Source organism: Condylura cristata, unplaced genomic scaffold, assembly GCF_000260355.1.
Source record: "Condylura cristata isolate star-nosed mole 26May11 unplaced genomic scaffold, ConCri1.0 scaffold00004, whole genome shotgun sequence".
Classification (NCBI taxonomy): Eukaryota; Metazoa; Chordata; class Mammalia; order Eulipotyphla; family Talpidae; genus Condylura; species Condylura cristata.
The window spans coordinates 56,740,323-56,759,021 of record NW_004567105.1 but is presented as its reverse complement, the minus strand read 5'-3'; the positions used below and the strand labels follow the sequence as shown (position 1 = coordinate 56,759,021).

The 18,699-nt window shown below is 38.6% G+C and overlaps 1 protein-coding gene across 5 annotated transcripts in view; it reads right to left on the bottom strand.

Moving 5' to 3' along the window:
• Nucleotides 1–18,699, bottom strand: part of ERC2 (ELKS/RAB6-interacting/CAST family member 2) — a 782,253-nt gene that overhangs the window by 468,139 nt on the left and 295,415 nt on the right. For all 5 annotated transcript variants that reach the window (XR_001145038.1, XR_001145039.1, XR_001145040.1 and 2 more), the window contains one exon: nt 12,539–12,706. Coding sequence is in view for 2 of the 5 variants with exons in the window: in XM_012720433.1 (XP_012575887.1) it covers nt 12,539–12,706 (168 nt within the window). In the remaining 3 variants the exon portion in view is untranslated. The remainder of the gene's footprint in view (nt 1–12,538; nt 12,707–18,699) is intronic.

Genomic DNA, 18,699 nt, shown 5'->3' with positions numbered 1-18,699 from the left:
CCACTCTGTCCCTGGTGAATCCTCTCACCCTCCGCATCTCTGGCCTGTACCCCAGTTCTGTATGAATAAATAAATAAATCTTTAAAAAAAAAAAGATGACTTTTTAAGACACAGTCACTTCCCTTCTAAACCCAGAGCTTAAGGGGGAAACAGACACAAATATATAACATCACATTTTAAGAAATCTGTTATATGATCAGAAAAAATACAATCTCAAACTGTACTAAAGGTTTGCTTTTACCCATACATTTTGAAATAACAGAAATCCCCTTAAAATAAGAAAAATTCATCAAAACTCCCAATACTTCTAACATAAGTTAACAAGGAGATTGAAAATTGATTAATTAAAGTGACAATGTCTTATTCTGTGAACACTACTGTTTACTTGTTTGGCTTTTTGTGAGACATTTCTTACCAAGTAGTTGCCTTGGTATAAACTGCATCAGTCTTCTCTTGCTGTGTAACCAAACACCACTCTGGCTTGAAACAACCTTCATTTATCAGACCATAGTTCTATAAGTCAGAAATATGCATGGGGTGGCTGGGGTCTCACAAAGCTGAAATGTGGTACAGCTACATTTAATTACAAGCCAGAATGAAGACTTGTCTGGAGATTAGGGAAATAGTCACTTCCAGGCTTATTTCTGTTATTGACAAAATACAATTTGTCATGGTCTTAGGACTGATGTCCCCGTTTCCTTGCTGGCTGTCAGTGGTAACCACTCTTAGCCACAGGGGTCATCCACATTCCTTGCCACATGATCCTTTCATCTTCAAGTCAACTGCGGAGAACCCTATTCAGAGAATCCCCTTAAATCCCTGACTTTCCTGTTTCTGACCTTAGGATCCAGATTTGAAGGGCTCACATGAATAGGTAAAATCCATCCAAGTAATCTTCTTTGCTCAAAGAAAACCATGCCATATCTAATAATAAGTGTGAAATTCACCCTGTCCATCTTTCCAGGCGTTATTCATGAAATGTGTGCCAGGAAGGTGTGATAGAACTTAAATCTTGTGGCTTGCAAAAAGTGTTCTGTGGTCAGGTAAGGACAAAGGGGAAAGACTGGTGATGAGACTGCCATGTTGGAATATTATTAAGCTGCCCCTCATCTATAATAACTAGCATTAGATTTCCCAAGAACATATCACCCCTAATTCACATTTGTTACTATGGGGAAATTATATATATATATATATATATATATATATATATATATAGTAAAAATTTTGAATTATGAACTTCCCTATACAATATAACATGATAAATGCTAATATAGATATGTGTAAACTCTTCACAGCAAAGCAGAATCTATTGCCAAATGCAGGATAAGTAAAAAAGACAGACAGAAAATTCCCCTTCCCACATAAATAAGATTGATTTAAATCAAATGGTCTGGGGAGTATGTGGGAAGGAAAACGGAATCATCCCCAGACTGAAATATGTAAAGGCTCAACCACCTCTAATCCCATATCACAAAACAACAACAGCTGGCAAATGAGATTGAAAGATGTGTCATGATGCCTATACCCATTAGGGTAGCAACCAAAGGGCAGTCTGGACATTTTTACTTTAAGTCTTCAAAGGATTTTGCAAGCAATTATAAGCAAACTTTTAAAAATCCATCATTCTGAAATTGAGTACAGAATATAAGGTCTTAACCCAGAAGCAAATATTTATTTAAAAGGGAATTTGCCTCCCCTGGCTCCAGATCAGCTCTCTCATTGAGTAAGAATCAGTTCTCAGCATGATTTGGCTCTGAACAGCACTCAGAAAAAATACAGATAATCTCTATTGTCACTTGCGAGTCACAAGGGATAGTGGAGAACATGAATAATGTGGAAGTCAAAGTAGCTCTAAAACCTTAATTATAAAATTTGTTTGATTGCTAGAAGACATAAAGAGTAGAAAGTCTCTTAAATGTAAAACTTGCTTCCTAAGTGGGGCAGGAGAGTGTGGTCCAGCGACATTAAATTACTTCTGTTTCCTCCACATGCATTGCATTGCCTCTTCCAGCTAAATCTCTGCAAAGCTACTCTGGCTGCTTTAACTATACAACACATCTTAGTCCCTCAGCTCTTGTCTCAGTTTAGTCCTTGGCTTTCCCATAAAGCTCTTCTTACAGCCCCCTGCCCACAAGAGGTAAAGGACTCTACCCCAATGCCTGCAGCATGTCCATCCATATCATTACAGATACCCAGAATAGGTATTGCCAGATAGCTGTATGGAATCAAGTTGGGGAAACTGATCAAAACAGGGCCATGATGCCTAAGGCTTCAGACGTCATGAACATGGAGAGAGAAAAAAAGAAAAATATAATCAGATTTAGACTAGGGTATAGTCTAGGCTCTGTCACTAATTAGCTCTGTGACCTGGAGCACATAATCTCTCAGGAACCCTGCATCCTGAGTGGAAAAACACAAAGGTTGGATAAGGAAGATCCATCAAGTCCCTTCCTAGCTTTCTCTTTCAGGACTGTGATTAATCAGCAGCATGCCCATTCTTGGTATACTGGTAAAAAGCATGCATGCCTTTTAAAGTCAAATAACATTGGGTGGTGTTCAACAGAGCCAGGAAGTAGTAATACATGGTCCTAGAAAACAGTGCCCACGGTGCTGAACAGATGCATAAGCATACAGCAGGCCTTCCTAAGTCTCTTACATTGCTCCATCGGAACGTGAATATTGTGGCATTGGTCCATTTGACAATGAAAAGTCAATTCATCTATGCCATCTTGATAAAGAGGGTGCCTTTAGAATATAAGAAAAAAAAATATCACAAAGAAGGAGGTTGCTTGATGAGAAGCTTAGGTTCACAAAAGAAGCAATACTTCTACTGGGGAAACAAAGTGACTTTAAAGGTATTACTGCATTGGACAAAACAGACTTCTGATCAACTGGTTAAAATCACCAAGGTGGGCCCTCCCTGGTGGCACAGCGGGTTAAATCGCAGCACTAAGAAGCTAAAGCCACTTCCGCATGAGTTTGATCCCCACCTGCCCCGGAGGAGATACACATGGCGCATCAGACCTCTCCTGACAGCCCGCTACTCCCCTCAGCAGTGTACTTGTCAGTCGGCCTGTTCTGCTCCCCACTTTGCCTCTGGTGAATCCACTCACCGCCCCTGCATTTCTAGCCTGTACTCCAGTTCTGTATGCACAAATAAATCTTTTTTAAAAAAGATCACCAAGGTGGTTCTATCCCTAGGCCACAGTTAACATTGGGCAATGTTATTCCAGCCAAGAGTTGCAGCCACACATGCTTGATGATTATTTGTCTTATGGAATTTAATTAGCACTAGAAGCCTTGGCATCAATTTCATACCACGATAAAGACACAGTGTACTGTGATGCCAGAACAAAAACGCAGCCACTTCAACCCAGTAACTCACTGCTGCCCTTCAGCACAGAATATAAAGAGAGAACTTAAACGATGTAATGGCATAGGTTAGCTTCTTCTTTTCTTTTCAGAACTGTAGAATGCACTGTCCAAAAGAAAACAGGAAAATCTGAAACATTAATCTACACAATACTTCCTTAGCTGCAAATATTTTAAGTTGCCTATTAGTTAAATCTATATTAGTTCACATCAGACAAATAATTGTACCATATCCTAAATGACTAAAATATATGAGAAGATATATAAAGTGTGAATACAGACATCATATTTTCAGCCCCAAAGGCTGCTAAAGTAAGGTGTATTTTCATGAGGAAAAAAATTAGTCTTAAAGTTCATTTTTCCAAAAGACTGGAATGTTGGTCTTTAGCCAAAGAAATCTTAACTGGGTGATACCTGCTGGGTGACCGATCACTCTTTCGTCTAAATCAGATGCTTACTTCTAATATATGCTCCTAATGCTTCAACTGAACAACTAGCTCCCTCTCCTCCCCAAACTAGTCAAGATGACCAGTGTGGTCAGCTCAGTTTCAGTAATTTTAACAGGTAAAATAGCCTTTATATGTATTATATGTATGAGTGACTATATACGAAAACTAAAAGAGAGAAAATAACAGTAGGAGGCCAAACATCACATACACATGCATATGAGCATGCATGAACACACACACATGCACACAAGACACCCCACACCCTATAACAACAGGGATGAGTGAAGTTAAAAATGTCAATCACACAATGGAATATTACTCAGCAACCAAAAAAAAATAAACATATGCCTTTTGCAGCAACATACATGGAGCTGGAAAAGATCACGCTTAGTGAAATAAGCCAGAAAGAAAAGGAAAAATACCGGATGGTTTCACTCATAGCAGGAGTATAACGGACCAGGAGAGAAAATAATAATTATGATGAACAGCTGTATACCAGAGACATTTTATGGGGGTAGAGTGGAGAATGGGATCAAAAAGAGTGGGAGGAAGGGAAATGCACTGGACTATGGTGATGGCACAAGGTGATTTGGTAATGGGAAGCCCACGGGATTACAACTGAGATGGGAAAAGGCACAAAATGATGTAAAAATAAACCATTATATTATTTTTTAATGTCAATCATGCCAGCTAAAACAATATCCAGGGGAGAGGGAATGATCTGTTAACCTAAATAAAAACTAGTTTGAAGAGTACTACCTTCAAGAAGGGAGCAGAAAGAGCCCAGATGAGTAGGGCTATTATTACCTGGGAAGGAAAGAATCCCAGGTGAATAGGGTTTGTTTCAGACACAGGCTGGGGTGGAGAACTGTCTTCTTGTCTCATGGGCTGTTAACAGTATTGACTGATGCCGAATTTACCACCTAGAGCTTACAGCAAGTTCCCAGCTGTGTCCCCAAACTCTCTCCAGATAGCACGAATGTTTCTAGGGAGGAACGACCCTTGTGTTGAGACCTACTGCCTTAGAGCCATGGCACCCTACTTGCAGCTCTGAATGTCAGAGCTTAGGAGGCTTAGGAGCAGAGGCACCTACACTCAGAGGTCAGACTGACTGGCTGACTCCTGAATCATGAGTTCACCTCTAACCAGAAAAACTGCTTAAGGGACCTGGATCGACTTTCAAGGTTTCAATCCTTTAAGCCAACAATCAAAGTGAAACTACTGTGACAGCAAAAAAGGCGTCATCGATTGAAAACAAAGCAGCACAACAACCACTAGCTTAGAATGGAACATGAAGACTATCATAGGGGGAAATCTAAAAACTGAAGGTCACCACAATCTCTCTTTTTTCTAAATATAGCTTAATGTACATTTTTTTTGATCCAGGCCTGATGTCATATTTTATTAATATATAAGTATATATTAGTTTCCTCTTTCTCATCATCATTACATAATGATAACTGCATCTCTGGACGTTTGATGGTTTGGTATAGAAACAGGCATCCCATGCATCAATCTCAGGTAAGCTGCTCAAATGACAGCTTATCCCTAAAAGTTAATGATCCCACATCTCACGAGGGAGGCAGGATCATAAAGTAGAAAAACAGCAAAGAGTGAGGTGGTTAAGAACAGCTCCATCACTTTCCTGCTTTGTGATTGTGGGAAAACTACTGTCTATGCCACAAATTCCTGTGTTACAAATGAAGATGATGATAGTACCCAAGTGCCATCAGGATTCACAACCATTGAGTGCAAAGCCCTTACTTCAAACAGGGTCCAATAGCAAAGTAGATAAGGCTTTTATTATAAAATACCATCATTTGCAAGGTCATAATTGGAAATGATCATAGATAATCATCTATTTGGTTTTTTTTTTAAGTAAAAAAATCTATTTTATTATTTTTTATTATTATTATAGATAATCATCTATTTGATTGTAACACTCTCATTAAATACCATGCCTCTAACAATCCAGGAAGTTAGAAGTGAGAAATGGAGAAGGAAATATTCTTATTGCAGTACATAAAAGTATATGCTATGAATGCCAGTTTCTTTAAATTAAAAGGGAAAGTGAAGAATGGCAAAGGTCCCTTACTAACGTCTTCATCACTTTTTTACTTTCCCAGGGCAATGGAACTGAGGTTGGAAATGTTAGGTGTGGGTGGAGCAATAGTCATATCTTCATTTATGTTTTATTATTCATGGGATGGTTTCATCTTGCATCCTACACGGAACATGCTGTCCTGGGAACAATGAGTGGGTTTGACATTTCACTGGGGCAAATCATTCTTCTTAGTACATTCTTGGACCAGGAGTAGATCTAAAACTGATTTCTCTTCTCCCAAGTTCTCATTCCCTCCACATCAGCTGATATAATTTGTTTACCAATGCATATTTTGCAAGAAGCGTGAGCTTTCTCCATGATCAAAACGGACATACTCAAAACTGTTAACTCTGGGAGGAAATCTGAAATTCACTGAAAGGATGCACAATTTCAAACTAGGTCAAGAAATAGTTCTCTATCAGTTGTCAAACCTTTCTTACTCTGCAGTGTTGACAAAGACTTTCTTGACAAACACAAGAAGTAAAGCTTGGAGCAACATTTTCCAGATTCTTTTGGAGAGCATGTCATTAGATTCTACCAATGAGAGGCACTTGAGTTAAATTTGGAGCTCTGCCCCATGATTTTTAACCTCAACCTACTGCGTGATATAAGGGTAGAGGGAGGAGTGGGAGGACAGCCATCAGAAGACAAAACACCTTACCAGACACTCCTGGGTATGGAATCATGGTGCTGTCTGCCTTCTCTTAGTCTCCTAGAGTCATCCTCTTTCTTGATCAGCTCCAGTCTAGTTTTACTGGCCAGATACTGGAGTTTGGATGCTCTTTTAATAAATTACTTTTCTTTAAGGTCGCCAGAATTCTGCTCTTGTGTTCTTCGAGTGGTCTGTTTCTGGTACCATGCCACATTGCTCTCCTCTATACTCACACTTATGATTAAGCTGATCTATCTCCCCAGTGAGACTGTGAGCTTCTTGAAGACTGGAGGGTATTTAACTTTTCTTGAACCTCCAGGACCTAGAATACTGACTAACTGACATATAGGAAACACTTAGCAAATGCAAAATGAATATGATTTTGTACATGTTTTAAAAATTAGGAGGCTTGCCAATAACATAAAAGTTCAACTGGATGTTTAAACCTGAGAAAGAGCTCAATTCACTCAAAAAGTCCACAGAGCTTACATCAAGTTTAGACTAACGTGGGAGTCTCCATGTTCTGTATTCATCTTCTCAAATATTACTTCTTGGGGAAGTAAGCTTCATGAAGAAACCCAGAATGCTGATAAACAAGCCCCATGGCATTTTAACCTCTGACTTTAACCATTATTCAAAATTCTCACCACCACAGTTTCAAATGAGTAGGATAAAGAAGCTAACATAGGAAAGTCTGTAGATAGCAGTCCCATGAGCCAACTCCACTCACCCATCCCTACCCAATTTGCAGGGTTGGGTATGAAGCCCAGTAGGCAGCTCATGAACTTGGCTTCCAGAAAAATCACCATCTGTTTTTATACCCTAATAAAGTGCCTCTGCTCTATAAATTTACATCACTCCTGGGACTGAGACCTAGAATGAAAATGGAGATAGAATTTTTGTCCAATTTTAATGGCTTTAAAAAAAATTTCTTGGGTAGTAAGTTCATGCTGTAAGAATCTATGAGCTGCATAACAGTCTGAATTTGATCTGGTTCAAATAATGCTACCATGTCCTGAAATCCAGGGCATTATACACTTTCCAAATGTACAATGTCATCAAGGTTTTATGACATTTCCTACAAAAACTCTATAGTCAGGTAGCACTTCATCAGTTGAAGTCTAAATTCAGGTATGGGAACAGAATGCTAGGACTGCTATAAAACTGTGCTGCTCCTCTGACATCGTAGCAAAAGAGGCTATTCCACTAAAAACCTCCATATACACACATTTCTGTTACTTGCTAAAGCAACTCCTATCTTGGAATTACAGCAGTAGGACCAAAACTCTATACTCAATGATCTCTGGCCTTCTACAAAAGCTTGCTCAGAGATATTCTGCCACCTGGGGTTCCCTGTTTACTCAACCTCACTTCCTTCCTCAAGTAACAAAATGCTCAGAGCATCATGTCCATGCCTGTTGCCCAGACATGTGATCTGTCCAAGTGGCTGATGGAGTACACGAGCCTTCTGAGACCAGGGACTCTGAAGGCAGAGCTGACAGATATGAGGTGCAAGCCTAACCTCGCCAGGTTAAACATGGCTATGAAAGGAGTATACCCAGCCCCACTGGCATCAAAACACAGTGAGGGTTGCCAAAGAGTCTAGGAGAAAGAAATATTAAGTAATACTGCACCTCTGACATTGACATGAGTTTATTATTCTTCCATGCCAACACACCCTAATCCAAAGCTTATGCTGCTCCAATCTAGGCCTGCCCTGAAACAGTCAATTTTACTGAATGTGGCCAAAACACCAAGGAGTCTCCAGACCCAAAGACAATGCTTCATGAGTCTTTGTATTGTTGCTTGAGTTGGTTTTTGAATTGTGTGCATCACTTCTGTGGAGATTACCTCTTTTAATATCTCTTAGATTCTGCAGGAATAATAAACTCCTGTCCTTTCCCTATGTTGCCAGTGCTTTTATCTCCTCAACAAATGTATTGGTAAACAGTGAAAAATCCATTATCTGCATAACTTAAACAAGTAGGAATGTGATCATTTGCCCAAAGAAGCCATAAACATACAACTAGCTTTGTTCTAGAACTTCCAAATTGGCTCCGAAACATTTTGATCTGGTTATGGAGAAAAGTTTTAAATTTTGCAAAATATACACATCAGCAAAAGTGGTCATTTATCATTTTCAATTGAATGACCCATCTTAAAATATGTACTGAGTAAATTGTTGCCATTTATTCCTCAAGAATGAGGACATTTAGTCTCAATTCCTGGTAAAATATTCAATTGTGATATTTTTCCTTGATTCACTTTCACACCTGGTGTTTTTAATCATAAAACTTGTGGTTCAGGCCCTCACTGGTGGCTCAGCGGGTTAACGCACAGAACTAAGAAGCTTAAGCTGCTTCCGCATGAGTTCGATTCCCCGCCAGTCCCGGAGGAGACCACATGGCGTGGCAGACCTCTCCTGGCCCGCCCGCTGCTCCCCTCAGCAGTGCACTTCACTTCATCGATCTGCCTGTTCTGCTCCTCACTCTGTCTCTGGTGAAGTCTCTCACCCTCCGCATCTCTGGCCTGTACCCCAGTTCTGTATGAATAAATAAATCTTTAAAAAAGAAAAAAAAAACTTGCGGTTCAATGAAAAATGAGGCTTATTTACTTAATTTGAAATAAAATCATTTTATCGCATTTTCCCAAAGACAAAATCCTTACATCAATACTGTATAACCTTGGACAAGCTTACCATAAACCTCAGCATCCTTAAGTGTCCTAGGTTTAATAACTCTACCTGTTTCATGGGTTTATGCTCAAGATTAAAAAAAAAAAATCAGTATGTTATAAGCACAGCAGAGTATCAAGCAAACAGTGTTCAATATAAGTTCAATAAAAGTTCAGCTTTTATCATTGCTCCTGAGGATTTAAATGAAAAAAGTCTTCTTTTGAATCCTTAGAACATGTCCCCAAGAATTGTCATTTTAATGAGTCCCTTAGCACTGCCCAACAAAGCCCCTTAGATTTAAAGGTCATTGGTCATGTCTTCCCATTTCTTTTCTAAACATCCGTATCTTAGCTGAAGTTGCAAAGGGGAATGAAGTGGAATTCAATGACCAGATCTTTTTCTGTAAAAATCTTGACAGAAATAAATTAATAACAGGATCCATCAGATCACCCGTATCTTGAGGTTTTCAAATAAATGCTGTATTTCTACTTTAACTCTCCAGTAACATCTCCATGAGTTGATTTAAATCTAACTTTAATTTTTCAGTAAGAGTCCTGTTACTTTATACTTGAATTTAGGATTCTAGCTGACTATAAGAGAAAAAGAATGCACTTGAGGATATTGAGTTTAAAAAGAACTAATCTAATATTAAACTAAATTAATACTGAGTTTTAAAAGAACTAATTGACTTATGAAAAGGCTAGAACACGGGTAGGTGGGTTCCTGGTTTTTGAGCTTCATTGATTACATAATCATTGACTCTTCGTGGAAACAAATGAATCCCAATTGCTACCGTCATTTTTGCACAGCTCTGGCTTTGAGCCAAAGCCACAGGTAAGAGTTGTTCTGGAAGCAGGACTTGAATATGTCACTTAATCTTGTCCATCCAGATGTTCCACCCAGGACTAACTCTGAAGCAAATTCACACATTTATTCATCTAATCAACAAATATATACCTTTTGGCTGATAAAAATACAGTAATTGGAGGGGAAGTAAAGCCTCTGCCTTTATAGAATTTAATATTCTAGTCATGTAAGTGAACAAAGCAAAAACTCATAATGTCAGATTTCTACTTAGGAAATAACATCTACTTAGAAAGAACAACTGAGGGACAGAATGTAGGAATGTGGGAGGCCACAATATCTTGTATAGGGCAAAGAGGATGTATACCAAAGTACTGTTCAAGCAGGAGCCAGAAAGAAACTAAAAAAGCAACACATGAGTAACTCATGAGGACATTTAGGACAGTTCTGTCCAACAGAAACAGTTTGAGCTGCACAGGTAATTGTAAAATGATAAATGATAGTCATACTTTAAAGATTTAAAGAAACAGGTGAAATGAATTTTACTAATATTTGTTTCTTTTCCCCTATCTGTCCAAGATCTTATTGCAACATATACTTCTGAGATATCTTACACACCTCTTTTTATACTGTCTTCAAAATATAGCATATACTTTAATCTTACAGTGTATTTTTATTTAAATATTTATTTATTTATTTTATTTATTTATTCATACAGAACTGGGGTATACAGGCCAGAGATGCAGAGGGTGAGAGGATTCACCAGAGACAGAGTGGGGAGCAGAACAGGCAGATCTACAAAGTACACTGCTGAGGGGAGCAGCGGGTGGGTCAGGAGAGGTCTGCCTCGTCATGTGGACTCCTCCGGGGCAGGCGGGAATCGAACTCATGCGGAAGTAGCTTAAGTTTCTTAGTGCAGTGCTTTAACCCACTGCGCCACCAAGGAGGGCCTCTTACAGCATATTTTAAGAACTTAATAGCCACCTGTGGTTCATGACTACCATCTAGGGCAGAGCAAGTATAGGGTGAGACTATCCCCACAGAGAGTCTGGCAATTGTCAAATCCCTGAGAGCTGCCTGAGCTGTCAATGGAAAAGCACAAGGTAACAAAGGCAAAAATAGAGTAGGCTATGGGAAAAGCAGAAGTACAGGAGGTGAAAACAGGAGAAGGTAAGTAATGCAGAGTATTGCAGACCATGGTGAAGATACTACTTTTACTTTGAATGAGATTAGAAACCAGTGAAGGTAGGGACAGCTTCCTGGGCATGTGACTTGGATAGCTGCACAAAGCCCAAAACTCAGAAAGGCCCCATACTTGACTGAATGCTCAGCCATCACCATTCTGAAATTATCGGTAACTTTGGATCAAGGGTCCCCATATTTGCATTTCACACTTAGTTCCATCAATTTTATGGCTGGATGTACCTGGAGAGTTTTGATCAGAGGGTGATATAAATTACTAAATATTTCAAAAGGATTACTCCACTTTCAGTTAAGAATAGGACGTAAAAAGATAAGGGTATAAGCAGGGGAAATGTTAGGGTTCTGTTGATATAAACAAGGCAAGAGATGATGGTGGTGATGATGATGGGCCAGTTAGATTCCATTTCTCTGCACCCGAAGTAGGGGAGCCCAGCAATGTCCTGGCCAGTCCACTCCCCCTGTCCACCATTGATTCCTGCCCAGTGTCCATGTTGGTCGCCTGGTTAATCTATTACCTTTCCAATAGAACCTGTTAATCTTCCCAATAGAATTTCTTTCACTATGAAGAGTAGGAGTTGGTTTCTCTTCTTGCCTACCTTTTTCTAGGTTAAGTCGGGATACATTATGGTCCAACCAAAACTGAACACAGTAGGAAATGTGAATTTTCCAAAATAAAAGCAGGGTATTATCACAAAATCATCATGCCCTACAAGGGAGAAAATGAGTTGCTGAAAAAAGAAAGAAGAGTCCTCACCAGGTCCAGCAACTTCTGTGTTAAGTCACTATCAGAAACTATTATGCCTTCTCTCAATGATACCAATTAAGTAATGAATGCAAACACTACCCCCTACACCCTTAAAATCTATCTGGGTTCGGCAGGATAGATCTACTAAAGTTTATGTAACTCAAAATGCATCTAAAATACATTTAAGACCCAAATGCATTTTAAGCCCAAAATGCATTAAAATACAGTAATTTGGACTTTCTAAAATTTTAGACTTATGTCTAAATTTGTGCAATTACCACTACGTTTAAGCATAAAAAAATATTCACTATTTAGCTATTGGGTGTTAAATAGAAAATTCATCAGGCCATGTTAGAAATAACACAATACAACCTCCAGTGAGTCAAATGCCAGCCCTTTAGAAGTTTATGCTTTTTACTCTAAAATTCTTTAAAAATAATTTATTTTTTCCAAATAATCAAACATATGTCTGAAGTCACAGAACACGGATGATGCCAATTCCCAATCTGAAGAGCGTGTGTCAGCTACTCACCTTTTTCTGAAGAACATTGATTTTTCTCTCCTTTACTTCTAACATATCTTTCATGTCCCGAATCTCTCCAGCCAGTGTCCCCTTCTCTTCCGTGAGGTCCTGTAGCTGTTTTGTTTTTTTATTGAGGAAAGATTCTTTCTCTTCCAGTCGTAATCTCAATGCATCTACCTGAAATCATGAAAAAGACAGAAGGTTGTGCTTTCATCATCATGGTGCCCTGAGAGAGGGGCCAACTCTAAACCTTCTGAAGAGACCATGTCAAACTCAATGCCATGGGCTCTTGCTGCCTCATGGGCCACCTCCCATAGCATGTAAGTCTGAATAGTGATGTGTTGTGTACTATTAATTTTACATGAGATAAGAAATGAAACAGTGGCTTGTCTTCATGTGATGGTACCATAAACTGGCAAACACAGCACAGTGATCAGTATTACTCCATGTCTGTCAGTGCAGGGCAGATACTGAGCTACTCACACTCCAGGCTTCCTCCTGGAGGAACACACCAACCCCACCACAGACATCTGCAAGAACAAAACTGGCACGTAGGGAAACATCCCTAAATTAAAAAAATATATGTTGCCAGGAGGAAGTGGATACTGCTGGAGGGAGAAAACGCTGTGGAAGTGGCACCCCTTCTCCATCATTAGGAAAGACTTCTTTCTAAATACCAAAGACCAGGACAAATACCCCAAAATTCCTATTTATACATTGACTCCAAAATCAGATTATAATTTTTGCTTTTCAAATGCCAGTAATAAAAAGAAACATAAGTTTTTTTTTTCTTTTTAATTTAACATTCGAAGACAATATGTTTATGTGGGGTGTGGAAGAATTTAAATGCTTACTCTCCATACCAGGAATTTAAGAGGTAGTAGCCACATCAACAATCAGGAAGTATCCACGCAAGCATGTTATGTAGAGATATTGGAACAGTCTGACAAAAAAATTAAAAGGAATGAATAAATGGAACAGGAGAATGTAGGGGGTTGCTGCTTCTCATAGGGAAACTTGTTGAGCATTTTGCTTGTTATATTGCCATCAAGTAAAATTTGAGTAAAAAGAAAAGGACAAGAATTTTTGAAATGCACGAATTCCATAATAACCAAAATAAATCAGTCACAGAGTCAAAAGACAACTTGCAAAAATGGAAAGAGGACACTCATATATTAAGCATCTGCTTCTATCTAGCTGGGAGGATCAGCGCAAATAACTTCCACTTTCTTCCTCAACCCCAGTCACTCAGCCTTGACTTCTCCATCTATAAATCAGAGCTTGGAACAGAGAGTCTCTGAGCGCCTGAAATTATGGTTTCAAAGCCAAGAACTTAAAAGACAGTCTTGGTTAGAATACATCAGGGCAGGATGATGATATTGGAAACAAAAAAAGCTACTGGGGTAGACTCCTTTTCCTACTCTTTTATAAGAAAAGCATACCAAAGTCCAGTTTCTGAAGGAAAAAGATGAAGGGAAGGTGACTGAGGAGAGACTTTTTCCAACTCTAACCCAAAAAGGAATATGAAGTCTGGAGGCTCCACCCAGGGGAAAGGTGACCACTCGTGCTTGAAGGCAGTTGGCAGAGAGGCGCTTCCAGCCTTAGGAAGTGAGTATACAGGCCAGCCCCTGAGAGCTGTGCTCCTCCCAATACAGTGACCAGAAGTAGAGGAGTGGTGTGTGAAGGGAACACTCAGGGCACCTTCCCTTCGTTAATGAATATGTATGCCAGTTGCACTAACGCTTAAGCATTCTTCATTCTCCAAGTGGCCCACTGTAAATGAGATGACTTATTTAAAGTCATCTTCATCTACCACCCTGGAACACTGATACTTAGGTTTTTTTTATCCTCTCTGATAAAAAATATTATTTTTAGTTTATATGTCAAGAAAAGTATCTGGCAGATTTCTTGGAAATCTCTCCAATACTCAAGTCTAGCAGTGGTTATATAAAGAGTTAAATTCCACTGTAGAGATTACACATAGACTGAGCAGGACTCAGTGTGAATTTGAGAAGAAACCCACGATTGTAGTCCCGTCTGCTCAGCATTCTAGCTATCAAAGCCAGATGATCTATGTCTGAACTAAAGGAAATGCCCACTAGCCAAAGCTGTGATGTAAATAAGTTACAATATGGAAAGAAGTAGTGTGCTGGAGTTTAGAAAAAGAGACTGAATTGCTGAAGAATTCATCTAATGTTTGTAGATTCTTCCTACCATGTGTGATGTTCAGAACCCAACCACATCTTCCTAGGCCCAGAAGACATGCAAAGCAATCAGAGTGATGAGAATCTTGCCCCAGGAATGAAAGAGAACATGGATGCTCATAAGCAACACACTATTCATAACACCCAAACTCTACATGACAGGAGAGAGTCTGCGCCAACTGAATCTTCTTTTTGACAGTTTATTTCCATGCTCCCAAAAGCAAGAATATGCCTTTCAGTCATATTCACTCTATTTTTAAAGCTTTATACATTCTCCTAAAATCAGGAAATGAAGCATACAGGGCTTTATTCTTTTTAAGACAAAACTTTGACCTGAATCACATCCAATTCTCAACCAACATGAGCCCAGTTTGCAGTAAGCAAATATGACATCATTTCTAAAGTCAAATTTGAACTTCCAAATGGTACAAAACCACAAGCAAGCTCACAGGCCTTCTGATACACATAGGTTTAAATACAGGGGTGATCAGGCAAGAAAGAATATAGTCTCCTGAAAAATCAGAATATGTGGTTCTAAAGTCGATGTTAGTGAGTAGGATTATAGCTCCTCTCACTATTGCTTGGACTTCACTCACCAGTGTGCATCATTTTTAAAAGAATCAGAAAAGCCTTGAAATCTAAATGATATTCCAACATCAGGTAGAGACATAAAAGTTAAAATGTTTGGGAACATGAAATACCTTTCTCTGCCTCTTCACTCAACACCAAATAATTTTAAGCATCATTGACTCTCTCTCTTAAACTTTGGCAGTTGATTCAATAATAAAACTTGGCAAAGGAGCTCATTTGTTGCTCATTTCCCAGAAAAACAAAAGAAAATTAGAACTGTGTGATACAGTCAGTACACAAAAACCCACAGGTTACGTTTTCAATTTTTACATGTGGCTTGACCGCATGAGGACTGGTCACCTAATCTCAAGACATGGATAATCTTTCCACTGTAGGAGAATTTCTTATTTCCTTCATGTGTGTGTGTTCGTGTGCGAAGGGCATGTAACATATGAAAGTTTACCTTTTTTATATGGCAATATGAAACATAAAACATTTGTTATCACTTCAATTCCAGGTAATAATTTAAAAGGAAAGGACCATGGCACTGAAATTGGCAAAAATTGCCACAATCAGAGTTAAACATTATTAATCTTCTTGTCAGCACCCAGGAATTATAACCAGTTCCAATGCTGAGGTATGTTTCTAGAAGTTATATACATAAGCCCCCTGACCTTTCTACCATATTTTACATGGGCATTCAGAAACAGTTTCAATATTGTGACTGAACACTAGGCGCCACTTGATGTGCCATAAATAATTTTTAAAAGAATCAAACAGTTCATGTCTACCTTAAAATGACTACAACAACACTTGAATGGGGTGGGGGGGAACACATGAGAGAAAAAAAGGACCACTTGAAAATTTTCACAGATTAAAGACTATTTTCTTGACAATGCTTCAGGAATTGAATAAACAGGCTATTACAAAGAACAACTTTAAAAGACCGTGAAACTGAAACATTCACAAAAGCTCCCAATACAGTTTTATTTCACATTCAGAGTTTCATGTGTTTGTTTTTCCTAATAGTAGAATTGGATTAAGGGTATATTTGAATTTGATTCAACTTGCAATCATTCAAATGGGGAGATGGTTTCCATGCTGGGAGTATGTATAACATACACAGCCTCCAAAGACACAAACACTAAAAATAACCTGAAATCTAAAGCTTGCTTTGGTGGTAACCCCTAGTTCTCACTCATATACAATTCTCCTTTCTTTCCTAAACACAGGGAAAATCTTCCTTCTCAGTCTATGTGCAGAAAATTAGGGCCACGAATGTCCCTCTGAATAGAATGGAAGTGATGGCATCACTTCCTGTCCATGCCCCCCACACAACCAACCCTCCCTCAGAGATCATTGTGCTATATTTTCCTAATTCCGAGCTACAAGATGGCAGGATCCATAAATTTGAATCCTTAAGTAATGAAGGACTCCAGTGCCTCCCCACCTACATCTAATCCCAAACACGGGTTAGATTTACAGCATGATGCATGAAAGTATTCTGAAGTTATTGCAATAATCTTTCCTGGTTTTGCTAGGAAAATGGAACCTTAAGACTAGAAATGTGTATTTGCCTGAAAATTACCAAGAACCTAAAAAAAAAAAAGGACCAGTGGATATCCTTTTACTTATTCTGAAGATGAGCACTCAAAATACACTTCCCTCTCTTTTTATCCCAGATCCAAAGAAGAAGGAAAAGTAGCAAAGAGTCAAATACAGAGCTATAAGGAAGTAGTAGATTCCTGGGAAGTAGACACAGAATTTAACAATCAAGACCTTGGAGACCAAAGAAAATTCACGGAGAAAGAGTCCCCTTAAACTGTATTGAACTGTACTGAACATCTGTTTAGATAGACAAATGATTCAATTGAACAACTCTGTCTGCAAAACTGTATGAATTACAAATATATGTGTTCAAGCAACTTCTGGCAATGACCAGAGCTTCCAAATTTCAAGAACATAACTAAGAAAACATTCTAAGCAAAATGAAAATAATAACAGTACCTCCTTCATCAAGTTATTTTGGGGATTAAATTAAATAGTCCATGTAATACACTTAGCACAGTGCCTGGCACCTAGAAACACTCAATAAATTTTTGCTATTGTTATTATATTTTACTATTATGCTTTCCACAACCTCTAACCCAGTGATTTATATACTGTAGGAATGCAATAAAGGTTACTAATCAACAGCCTTCAGGAAAAGTGGAGGACCAGCAAATAAGGTTTTGTGCTCTCACATGTACCAAGATGTTATACTGTATGTCATTTACTTTAAAATATTTCAGCATACACTCTATATGTGGGTCTATATGGGGGGTGTCTGGGTGGGTAGGCGGGTGGGTGGAATGAGCATGTGTTTCCCAACTAATAATAAATTCTCCAGGCATAGTTAATTAGCCTATGAATGATTTTAATTAAAACCTGACATACCAGAGTCAGCTACCAAAAATGACTCCATATTTTTTTATATTTGGTAAACACCTAAAACTTGGTCAGTTAACGTAATTGATGTGAGGAGTGATTTCTCCTTGGTAAAGCAGGTGGTGCTAGAGATACTGGATTAGGTAGATAGCACTCTCCCTATCCAGGAGCAATATTTAAAACAGTGAGTCAGACAGAAGTATGACACAAGCCACATAAGTAATTTCCAATGTCCTAGAAGCCATGTTGAAAAAGTGAGAAATAGGAGAAATGAAATTTAATGATACATTTAATTGAACCCACTATATTTAAAATATGATTAACATGCATTACACATGAAAAAAGTAATGAAATATTTTTGTATTGTCTTCAAAATCCAACAACTATTTTATTTTTGTATTGTCTTCAAAATCCAACATCTATTTTATTTTTGTATTGTCTTCAAAATCCAACATCTATTTTATATTTTCAGTGTAACTCATTAGAACGAGTCCCACTTAAGGAGGTCTATAACCATGGTGGTTCATAACTACTGAACTGGACAGTGTAAGGTTTTAATTCTAATAAGCCTAAAAGTTTCAACTCTTGGAATGGAAGTTCTAGGCACAGAATTGCAATCTTTCCTGCATATAGATGCTTTAGGGAACATTTTGACCCAACAACAAATACTTGGTGGCCTAAGGCCTGTCAGAGGAATGTCATCACACTGACCTAGCATGAACCTTTTTATAGCTTCCAAGGGACAGAGAGCTGTAACTTCAGGGAGGCAGAACCAAGGGGCATGAGTTCTGAGCTTTCCCTTCTCTAACCATCAGAGGCTCCTGGTCCCTACCAACGACTGACCTGATTAATCTGGTGATTCAGTTACCAGAATCCTTCCAGAATCTTACAAAAATGAAATTTTCAGAATAATCATTGCTTAAAAAAAAAGGCCTTTTCACATTAGAGAAACATTGTCTTTGAGGAAAA